The sequence below is a fragment of the Macrobrachium nipponense genome, chromosome 10 (assembly GCF_015104395.2).
Source record: "Macrobrachium nipponense isolate FS-2020 chromosome 10, ASM1510439v2, whole genome shotgun sequence".
Lineage (NCBI taxonomy): Eukaryota > Metazoa > Arthropoda > Malacostraca > Decapoda > Palaemonidae > Macrobrachium > Macrobrachium nipponense.
The window spans coordinates 71,478,836-71,491,335 of record NC_087204.1 but is presented as its reverse complement, the minus strand read 5'-3'; the positions used below and the strand labels follow the sequence as shown (position 1 = coordinate 71,491,335).

Sequence of the window (12,500 nt, the reverse complement as noted above, 5' to 3'; positions counted from 1 at the left end):
GGCAGCATAATTTTGAAAGTCGACGTCTTTCCTGAAGCTTTGTTGCTTGTGCAAAGGGGACACACGTGAAAGACTAGTGGATGCATCTGGTGCTGGTTATGTTATCATTACTACAAACATTATTGAATTTTATAAGTCAAATACAATGCCTATACCATTTCATCTTCAAAGGCTTGATGACGGTAATGGAATTCGGCAGATGTTTGAATATAACAAAGCTACATATCATGAATCATGTATACTGAAGTTCAAAACCGCAAAACTAGAAAGGAAAAGGAAGTCATCGTGTAAGACAGAAGAGGCAAGATAATGGCCCATCAGCAAAATTCACACTTAGTAACCAGAGGGCAAGTGAAGAAAATGCAGAAGAATCTAAAACTGAGAAAGAAGGAATCTGTTTTATTTGTAACAAACCAGCACCAATCAAAGATTTACGATTGGCCATGACATTGGGTTGCCATGAAAAGCTGCAATGATGTGCCATGAACCTACAAGAGAAATTTCTGGCTAAGCTTAATGCTGGAGATATTTCTCAGGACCATATGTATCACCCATTTGTCTGACAGGTTGTAACAAGGAAAGAGCCTGGCTAAATTCCCAGAAAACTGGAGATGATTATGTGCAGTACAGACAACAGGCATGTGTCTATACTTTTGGTGAGCTTGAGATGTACATAAGAGACAAGCAGTTGACTACAGATAGGTGCTGTTTATGATTTGTACAAAGAAAGACTGGAACAGCTAAATGTTGATGCTTCCTCTGTGCACTGAACATGGCTGAAAGAACAGATACTTGCACATATCCCAAAGCTGGAGACCTTTAAAAAGGGAAGAGAGATTTGGCTTGCCTACAAGGGGAAAGTGGGAGAAGCCCTAGCCATGGCATGTGACTACAATGATGCAATAATCATGGCCAAAGCAGCCAAGATATTGAGGAAGCAGATGCTTGAACATGAGAAAGAATTTGATGGAACCTTAACAGCAGACACTGGAAGAGAATCTGTACCGTCAATAGAATTTGTAAGTGTGCTGCAAAATGTTGGTGATATAAAATCCCAACATACATATGGAGCATCATCTACTGATCTAGCTTAAGCACAACTTTTGCACTTCAACTGTCGGAAGAATCCAGTATCTTCAACATTTACCAGACATTCTAAATCAAGAGAACCTCCATTTCCAATGTACCTTGGTCTCCTGGTCTTTGGAAAAACCAGAAAGTGTCAATTAATTGATACATTTCATCAACATGGAATCAGCATCAGCTACGATAGGGTTCTCGAATTGACTTAAAGGGTTGGGAGAAGCAGTTGTAGCAAGGGTTGTGGAGAAAGAAGTAGTTTGCCCACTACACTAAGAAAAGGACTCTTTACAACTTGTGCTGTTGACAATCTGAACCATAATCCAAGTGCCACAACAGCACAAACATCCTTCCATGGGACAGGCATATGTTTGTTTCAGCATCCGAGCACTGATGAAAAGGGTGAGGACAGAAACTCGGCTCAAATCATCCAAAGTGGAACAAAGTAAAAAAAAAAAAAAAAAAAAAAAAGTACCTTCTCTTTCTGAATATTACACGAAATGTACCCCCTGCTCACTTTAAACATGAGAATCCCCTCCTTTCATCCAGTGGAGGTACAGGACGCCAACGAATAGTGTTTTCTAAGCATTTTCTCTTGAGTATGAATGGCTTGAGAAAGACAGTCTGTTGGACAAGAATGAAAATGCTGTGTCCATGTCTTGGTCAGCATATCATGCTTCTCAGAAGCAACAGGCCCCCTTTGAAATAAGCTTGTCATCAACGTTGCCTCTTTTGTTTTAAGAGGCAGCTCACTTAGTTGCACTGATGAAACTTGCAATGGCTATTGCAAGAGCAGCCACAGTTTCTCAATCCTGGCCAAACACCAGTTCTAGTGGTTGATCAGCCACTATTTGCAATTGCCAAGTAGGTCCAATGGGAATGCCCATTGCAGTATGGTGATATGGTTATCATGTTTGGAGGGCTGCATTTAGAAATGGTAGCATTCAAAATTCTTGGTGATCTCTTGAAAGACAGTAGTTGGACTGGTGCTCTTGCAGAAACAGAAATAGCTACTCCTGGAACAGCAGATTTGTTTATTTCTGCTTCACACGTGAAGAAGACATGTCTAGCCCACCAGGTAACAGCTTACAGTTTATATCAGCTGTGCAAAGCCGCCTATATGACATATATCTAGGAAGCAGAAAAGTAAAGTGAGCTAAGTTGTGAAAGCTGGATCAGAAAACGAGAGTCAGTGTCGCCACAATTCAACTTTTGGAATTTTGTGCTTCAGCTAGAACTTCAAGTGTTCGTTTTCATCAGGTTATACCGGAAGTCTAATTTCAATTTGTACAAAGATGTGCTGCAAGAACACATTCCTTTCTTCTTTGCCCTGAAGCATGTACATTATGTCAGGTGGTTTTTCAATTCATTTGAGAGACACGGAGGCTCTCCAAAACGACACATTTCTTGATTTCACAAAAGGAAATTTCACTACCAATAAAACCATTTAGCCTTTTTCCTCAATGGCTATAGACTAAACTCACGAGCAGAATAATGCTCATGAGCAAGGAGATGGGTGAGCCATCAGCCTATTTGAAGATGCAGCTGCTCTCAGAAGGTGGACAGTGGCTGGTCCTGAAGTAAGCTTCCTGATTGATGAGTTTGAGATTAGAAGTGATGCTGATCCAAAAGCATCATGATGAAACTGAAACTGTGCAGAAAAGATTTCTTGAAATGGTTGAGAACCTAGCAAAAGTAATCAAAGAAATGGGCAATCCTTTTGAGGAAGATTCATTGGATCTGATTGTGCTAAACAGTCATGAAATTATGCACAGCAAAGTTAGTGAATCCTTCAGATCTATGAAGAGCCTTGGACAGACAATTCGCAAACATTATTGAGAGACTCAAGACACCCAGCAAATTCTATTAGCCAGTACATATGAACAAAATTTTATTGTTCAGTCACAAGATGTCTGCTATATAATCCAAGGGGAAACAGTCATTGCAAACCATGAAGGAAGACTGTAATCTATTCTCACGGCTTATCATATCACGCCAGAACAGACGGTGTGATTTAAATGAATTCTTTCAACATGAAAATCAAAATAACCCACCATCACTGGCACAGAATGGGCAGATGCATCAGGGCACCAAGTCCCAGTTGCTACATCTACTAGAACAGCAGGCATCAGACATCCATGACAAAGAGCCTATTGCTGATGTTATCATAATGGATGGTGCAGCTCTTGTAAATGCTCTGAGGCCAACCAAGGAGTCTACATTTGAGTCTTATGCAAAAGCTGACGTCCTGGCCACGGTACAGAAGCACATACAGAAGTACAAACAAGCACACATTTTATTTGATGTGTATAGGACAGACAGCATGAAAGCACAAACAAGACAAAAAAGAGGCAGAGGAGTGAGCTGCAAAATGATTAGCACTACAAAAACTCCTGGAAATTGGGCCAGCTTCCTCAGGGATGATCAGAACAAAACTGAACTATTGATGGTGCCTGGTTTCTGTATTGGACAGATTTGCCAGTTGTAGCAAAATCTTGCATAGGATTAAGTGCGGCTGCAAGAAGGAATGCCTTGGCAGGTGCAAGTGCTACAAGTCTGGACTTAACTGCACAGCTCTCTGCAGCTGCACTTGCTAAAACTGATTGATATACAATACATATTGGTATCTATTAAGAGATATGCACATTTATACCTTTGGCGGCCATTTTGGAAATATGGTGGTCATATTGGAAATATGGGTTCACTTTATCTCTTAATGACAGTAAAAAGGCCAAAATATAAATTCACAATCATTATATGGACAGTATTCAACTTTCATAGGCTTATGTTTGTTTGTATGGCGTTTTTACGTTGCATGGAACCAGTGGTTTTCAGCAACGGGACCAATGGCTTTACGTGACTTTCGAGCCACGTCGAGAGTGAACTTCTATCACCAGAAATACACATCTCTCACACCTCAATGGAATGCCTGAAAATTGAACTCGCGGTCACCGAGGTGGTAGGCCAAGACCATACCGATCATGACACTGAGGTGACTTTGTAGGCTTATGGAATGAAAATATTTGAAATACAGAGCAAAATTTGCCGCCATTTTGGAAAAGTGTCAGCCATCTTGGAAATAGCTTTATATTGAGGTGGCCGAGGTAGATTTTGATTAAGTTGATAATAAGAGTTCTCATGCCAAATCTGTTGCTTGTATCACTATTTGCAGTTTTTTCCCCATTTCTCCGCTCCCCTATCGTAGAAGATTCCTTAAAACTGAATGCTGAGATAAATAATGATTAATGTCATCTACTGGATCAAAGGAATTTATCTTATAACTACACTCCCTCGATGAATCCTAACTTAATATACTCATCTAAAGTAGACTGTTATGGTATAATTAAATCTTATGTTAGGTAGGTATGCCATAAAATTAACAAACCTAAACAAAATAATCAAGGAACAAGCTTTCTGCAAAGAAAAAAGAAAAAAAACTTTAGTATATCTCAAGAGACAAATATATATATATATATATATATATATATATATATATATATATATATATATATATATATATATATATATATATATATAAACTATACCCGGCGCATACCATAAACCAATACGCCGTAGATCAGTCGAATAAAAGGATGAATGATAAGCTAGATTTGCATCTAATAAGAATAAGGAAAGGGCAGTAGCGTAGGAAGCAGACAGGTTATCTGACCCAGAAGCAATAAGACTAAAAAAGGGAAAAAAGAGGAAAATAAACAATATACCTCTAAAATAAACCACAAATGTAAAAGGGGAAGCTTTTCCTATTTCATTTTCTATATATTGGAATTTAATGATGGACAACTTACAGTATACATAGTAAAATGAGTAAATTCAGTACTATCACTTATAATGAAGACAAAAGATCACATCACAGCTAATGTCTATGTATAAGTAAGTGAAGATAACTTAAAAGAACGGAGTATGAGGAAAAATAGCTTTGGGATTGTAGAGAAACAAAAAATAATATAAGCTCCTACTCAAGCACAAGAAAATTAGAATGATGCAAAGAGCCGTTGCAAAGTCTCATCCCGCTACTGCACTGTTATTACTACTACTACTACTAAGCAAATACGCCGAAAAGACGCCATTGTAAGATGACATCTTGCTCCGCCGGAGTTAATTAATCAGTTTGCTTTGATTACTGCCTCATTAAAACACGAAATCGATACTTCTTCTTCATCATGATAACGAGGATTTATGAATTATTATAATGAAAACTTAACATATGGATACTTTAATCAAAACAGGACTAGAAGACTCTTAGAACAAAGTTGGAACCAGAGAAATACACATATAAAGAAGCGTATACACCTAAATATTTTCAAAGCATCAAACTACAGGTATTAAATAATTTTCTAGTTCAGAGATAGCCAAAAGGGTAAATCTTCATAACTGATGCACGTATTCATCCGGCAAATAACAGTGATACGCTGCTAATCCAACAATACTTCAACTGTCTGTCGCAAGTGTGGAAACACACATGCATATATGTATGTATATATATACATGTATGTATAATATATTAAATAATATATATAATATTTATTATTTTATTTTTATTATATATATATATTTATTATTAAATAAAATAATTTATTATTATATAATATATATTATAATAATATTATACAACACACCACACAACACACCCACCCCCCACCCACAACCCCCCCACATAATTAATTATATATATAATATATAATATATATAAATAATAAATAATATTATATATATATATACTATATATAATCTTATTTATATATATTAATATATTTTTTTAACACACCACACCACCACCACCAAACATTATAATAATTTAAATGAATTATATATATTATAAATATATTACCATATATATAATTATTAAATATAATATAATTATTATTATAATATAATATAATATATATATATATAGATATATCCTATATATATTATATATATATTATAATATATTAATTATTGAGAGAGGGAGAGGCGTAGTAAAAGAAAAAGGAAATAAATCAAGGCAGATGAAATGAAGTACCTTCAGTGACAACAGGGAGTGCTTGTACATCTTCAGCAACTTCGCTATGGCCGTCTGTTCCGTCCTGAGAACCGAGAGCTCGCTATGCTTCGCAAGAATTTCTTTGTCAACCATCTGAAAGACAGTGCCCGAAAATTAGAGGGGATGACTCGAGTGAAGATGGGTGTGAAGATGGGGGTAAAGGTCATGAGACTAATTTACGATGAAATTAACATAAATCTATTCGATATATGGGACTGGGTCTGAATATTTACCACTGCAGGAAAATAAGGTTTTCATACTTTAAAATCGCCTATATATGTTTCACCTCAAATTTTTCTATATATAATTTAGTGAAATAATCAGTTCTTCTCTTCACGACGTCGTCATTCTAAATAAGCATTTACTTTCGTGACCTTCATCAAAGTTGGCTTTAAACTGAAAACAACACATAATGCGGAAAGAGGTGGTAAAACCATCTCTCGCCTATATCACGAAATTCACATATTACAAACAAACTACTTAGCTAACTTACTTTGACTGCGCACTCAGAAGCAGTAACACTTAATTGTTCCTCTCGCTGCTCCTTCCTTAAGGAATATGAAGAGGAGCTGAGGAGGCTCCGGACTCCGGAGTCCGAAACTGATGATTCTGTCCCGGACCGGGAGATTCATCATCATGACTTCATCACAAACAATCAATTTTTCCTCGATTCTCGTGACCTCATATGCTGGCCTCTCTCTCTCTCTCTCTCTCCCCGGGTCTCTTGGCTGCTGACGAAGCACACGCGGAATCGTCAGCACTTGACGAATACACGAGGTGGGAACATTTTCTTCTCATAAGGCTGACATCTGCTCTATCAATTTAGTTCTTGTGCTTCCTCGTGTACATTGTCAATATATATATATATATATATATATATATATATATATATATATATATATGTATATATATATGTATGTATATATATATATATATATATATATATATATATATATATATATATATATATATTGTCTGCGTGAGAATTTTTTTCACTTATATATACACTACTATGCACAAATCTTAAACCACAAATATTGTTTAGTATCGAACTAACTCTATTTGGGGAATAACTCGCCCAAAGTGAATTAAAACTAGTAAATACACATCACTTACAATTCCCTTGGGGAGTACGTTATTCCAAAAGTCTAGTGAATTCGATATTAAGCGCTTGATATATATTGCTTAAATTTGAATATATATATATATATATATATATATATATATATATATATATATATATTATTGCTCTTGGAAACAGTGGCTTCATATGTTAACTTTCCAGCTCCTGGAAAGTCTTAGGGGATGAAATTGCGAGCCCCACGCCCTTCTTCATCCTGGTAGTAAACCACTACTCAGGTCTCCAGAGGTACAATGGAATAAACAGAATGTGCTTGAAGTCTTTTGGCATACCCAGAAATATAATTTGAGACTTCATAAGGTATAAACACTCATATATATGTATATATAAATATATATAATATGTGACTGATAAAGGCATATATACATATATATATATACATACATACATACATATATATATATATATATATATATATATATATATATATATATATATATATATATATAACTGATAAGGGTATAGATTACGACTCACTTATTATTACATGGTACTACAATTCTGATATAGCAATAAATGTATTGTGGAGCTAAACTTGATTAAAATGAAACTAATGTCATTAAAGTAATTCTATAACGTATCCCTAAGAAGTAATTGTGACTAAGCCAGTTAAACCACTTAAATAAATGATACGTACAAAATTTGGTAGCCATAAATCCTTCCCAATCATGTCTAATACACGTGATTACTTACTTCTCCGTGAATGGAGTATCACATCCAAAGACTTCCATGCATCGATGACCATAGTCGTGCGACGCCATGTTTTGTAACTCAATCCATACACAGATGTTGTAGGAATAATGTTGCTCGGTGTCGCTAGTGTAGCCACTTCTGTTTGAGAGCGATTTTTTAATTATAATTTACTTTATAACCTCCTTCAAAATTGGTTTTACAATTATAACACGGAGGTGGCGCGCAATAAAAATAAAAAGATACTCTAAATAGGATTATGTATTGCTGAAAGAGATGATAAAACCATTAAAATCGCAATCATGAGTCGTTACCTCTATGCCAATGGCCACAGCAATGAGAGATCCATACGTTCAAATCTGCTAAATTTAAGCGCTCTGAGACATGTCAAATGCAGATGAAATTCCGATTCTTGAACTTTCTAATTATTTCCAGTTTTTACCTTGACCTTTTCCAATGTCAAGGAAGAATCTGTAATATTAGCACTTATAATATCGTAGGTACAGAATATCAGTGTATTAACGACTGAAAAACTGGTCTTGAATAAATTAGCATAGAGTTCTCCTAATATATATATAATATATATATATATATATATATATATATATATATATATATATATACACACACACACACACACACACACACACATATATATATATATGTATATATATATATATATATATATATATATATATATATACACATATATAATATCTATATATATACTTAAATACTGGAATACTCTTCAATCTGCCTCTATATACATTAGTTTCATACTCTAAGTCAGCGGCTATATTATTTTGAAAATTACAATTTAAATTTCTCGGTAGGGGATAAAATGCATCGAAACTATTGTCACGGACTCAAACGGCACTTTTTTTTCGACAAGAAAAAGTTCTACAAACTAATTCCTATTAAAGTTGTGGTACCTAGTCTATAAATATACAAGAGCTCCTCAAACGATTAAGAGGATAATTTTTTCTCAACTTCACTTTCCTTTTTCATTTACTGAAAATGCATCTAAAGGAAATACTCATCAAGCTATGTCACGTCACCAGCAAAGTAAAAACTAATATTGTGAGCGCTGCCATATATTCACAGCCCACAATGAGAAAAAAAAAAAAAAAAATGAAGGACGGTGGAAGGAGGCATGTTGGCACAGGCCAGCTTCATGTAAGCAAACCAACCAGCCTCCTAATAGAATGGATACGGCTTTATTGTATTATCAGTGTTGTTAAAAGGAGATACCGCGCCTTTTCCCACTGGAGAATCGAGTCGCGGGGTAAAATGGGCGCTGTATTACATAAGGTGTACGGCGTCAATACTCCTAAGAAGAAAATGAAAGGATACCTAAACGAAGGTGATTCACGTGAAGATCAATTTGAGCACAGATGCGTTCGCTTTCTTATTCTTTCTTATACTTTCTCCTTATATATATATATATATATATATAATATATATATATATATATATATATATATATGTGTGTGTGTGTGTGTGTGTGTGTGTGTGTGTGTGAGAGAGAGAGAGAGCGAAGCTATTCCTCAACAGAAAACACAAGAAGGAGGTACTGAAGCAGACAGCATGGTACACGGTCTTCCTTTATTCCTCACGACCTACCTTTCGAGATCCTTGTCTCATCTTCAAGGCTAAAAATACAAAGTAAAAATGTTCAAGTACAACAAAAAATGCTAGTATGAATGTAGAAATAAATTAAAATACAGTGAAACATCAATACAAAAGGTAAACCTAAAATAAAATTGTTGAAAAAGACAAAGAAGTAGAATAATTTCAAGTTCAGTTGCTGTATGAAACAAAAAAAGGTAAATAAGGTAGTGTGTGGTTTAGGCTATATGGAGGGGCGTGGGCGGGGAATAACTGTTGAAATATTCTACTTCATTCTCTTATTTAACAATTTTATTTTAGGTTCACCTTTTGTATTGATGTTTTACTTTATCATAATTTATGTGTACAAACATACTAACACTTCATTGCTGTAATAGTATACTCTACTTTTTATTTTAAGCCTTGAGGATGAGACAAGGATCTCGAAACGTAGGCCGTGACGAATAAAGGGTAACCATGTACTAAGCTGTCTTTGGCGCCTTCTTGTGCGTTCTGCTGAGGAGGAAAGAACAAGAAAGCGAGCGCATCTTCGTTTAAATACCCTTTCATTTTCTTCGTAGGAATATTGACGTCGTAAACCTTATGTAATACAGCGCTCGTTTAACCCCACGACTCTCTTCTTCAGTGGAAAAGGTGCGATATCTCCTTTTAACAACACTAGCAATACAATAACGTCGTATCCATTCTATTAGGAGGCTGGTTGGTTTGCTTACATCAGGGGTTCTTAACAGGGGGTATCAATACCTCTTGAGGGTATGAGAACCACATGCTGAGGGTATGGGACTTGATCTCTGGATATTTGTATATATTTGATCTTAATGTGTCAATGTATACATGGGTACATTTTGTAAATAAATAACTATATAAAACTAAAATATTTTGATTTTCTTGTATGTTCTACTCTTAGCTATTCATACCTAAAGTATGTATGAAACTAAGTATACGAGGTTATATTGTCAATGAATATTTAAGTGGACTCAAGAAAAGGGAGTATGGAAGCATACTGGGCAATTCATTGGGGATCTGGAATCATCAAAAGGTTAAGAACCCCTGGTTTACATGAAGCTGGCCTGTGCCAACATGCGTCCTTGCACCGTCCTTTGTATTTTTTTCTCACTGTGGGCTTTGAATCGATGGCAGCGCTTAAAATATCAGTTTCCACAGCATTCTTTGCTGGAAGGGTGACAGAGTGTCAGGAAAATAAAACAGGGAAAAGTTATCCTCTTGATCATATGGTGTGATATCGGAGTTATCTAGTTCGATTCCCCGCTCTGCCCACGTGGAATCGGAGGAATTTGTCGCTGGTGATTGGAAATTAATTCTCGATATAATGTGGTTCGGATCCCACAATAAACTGTAGGTCCCGTCGCTAGGTCACCAATTGGTTCACAGCCACGCAGAATATCTAATCCTTCGGGCCAGCCCTCGGAGAGCTGTTAATTAGCTCAGTGGTCTGGTTAAACTAAGATAAACTTACTTAATTAGACTACCTCAACTTTTATTATACCTCGAGGTATAATGAATTGGATATTGAATTATATTTATACCTTAATATTTTAAATATGAAAAAGATCATATATATATATATATATATATATATATATATATATATATATATATATATATATATATATACATGACGTGCATGGGTGATTATATATATAATATACGTATATGACTTTCGAATCTATTACCAAAGAAGCATATTCGGTGTGAGCTGCCAACCATCACTGCCGCGTCGCAGGATGACCTAATTACCACAAGGTCAACACAGGCCTGTTTATGCTTGTAAGTGCGTTTGCACGTTTAAATTTATTTATTCTTCTGTATTCGAGGTTTTACATTTTTTTCTGTGTATTTGACTTATTGCGTTTTCTTTTGTACTAAAATCCATTTTGGGCATTAAATTTTTTTATATAACACGTATTCATGTGTTAACTTATGATAAAGCTTTTTTTATGCCCATTAATTTTCAACAGTCTCGCTCCATTTCACAACATTCTGGTTATTGTTTTTTCTCTTTTTGGTAGTGTATTTTCATCAAGTTTCCTTAGCAATCCCATATTAAATCTTCAGCCTTGTTCCTTACAGAAGATAGAGTAATAGTAATATGGTATGAACAGACATTATGCCATGTCCATTATCATGATTTTTCTTCCGCTGATAAACATAACGATGCGTTTATTACATTGCAGATCTTTCAGCTAGTGAACGTTGCGTTCGTTACGCAATTCTTTTTTTTTTCTGCAACTAACAGACACCGTGCTCATTTATGATATTCTTAGCTAATAAAGATTGTGTTCTTATTTTCTCATGAGCTGATAAAGACTGTTGTGCTTTTAATTATAAGCTTCTTATGTTTCCAGATAACGAAGGTATTGGTGTATTTGTTATACCGCTGTCCTTATTCTTAGCTACTAAGCATCATGTGTTCATTGCCACATTCTTCTTCTTCTTCTTCAACAGGGCGGACTAGCAGGCGGCGGATATGACCTCGTTGCTTTACAGTACACTTAAGTGACTTGACAAAGCAGTACCTGATTTTGATAGTCCTCGAGTGGCTGAAACTTCAAATATGTATCTCCTCAAGAGATGGCGCGATCATAGAATTGATTATCCTTTTCTATTATCTCTGTTTAGCTTAGCTAGCTGCTCTATGCTTAGCTTAATCTTGTCACATTCAGTCTTGAAAATGGACGAAGGTTACTAATTCCACCTTTTCCACAAAATAATATCCTGACATGTTAGAGATGGAATTCAGTAACTTTTTGGGTAATGAGCCGAAGATTTTTTAAATTCTGACATGCTTCTGGGCTTTGGTGCACAAACAGATTTTTTTTTATTGTAGCATTTAGTTTTACATTTATTAATTTATATTTTACTCTAATATTAAAATTTTTTTATACCCAATCAGCG

The 12,500-nt window shown here is 35.3% G+C and overlaps 2 protein-coding genes across 3 annotated transcripts in view; both read right to left on the bottom strand.

Annotated features, from left to right (window-relative positions):
- The window catches only part of LOC135223677 (uncharacterized), a 13,035-nt gene extending 6,259 nt beyond the window's left edge, over positions 1 to 6,776 (bottom strand). For both annotated transcript variants that reach the window (XM_064262352.1, XM_064262353.1), the window contains exons 1-2: positions 6,618 to 6,776; positions 6,104 to 6,217 (exon numbers count right to left, since the gene is read on the bottom strand). In XM_064262352.1, the coding sequence (XP_064118422.1) occupies positions 6,104 to 6,217 (114 nt within the window). In that variant the 5' untranslated portion in view covers positions 6,618 to 6,776. The remainder of the gene's footprint in view (positions 1 to 6,103; positions 6,218 to 6,617) is intronic.
- A 955-nt stretch (positions 6,777 to 7,731) lies between these two features.
- The window catches only part of LOC135223675 (failed axon connections homolog), a 13,659-nt gene continuing 8,890 nt past the window's right edge, over positions 7,732 to 12,500 (bottom strand). The window contains exon 8 of the transcript XR_010316558.1: positions 7,732 to 8,096. The gene's annotated coding sequence lies outside the window, so the exon portion shown is untranslated. The remainder of the gene's footprint in view (positions 8,097 to 12,500) is intronic.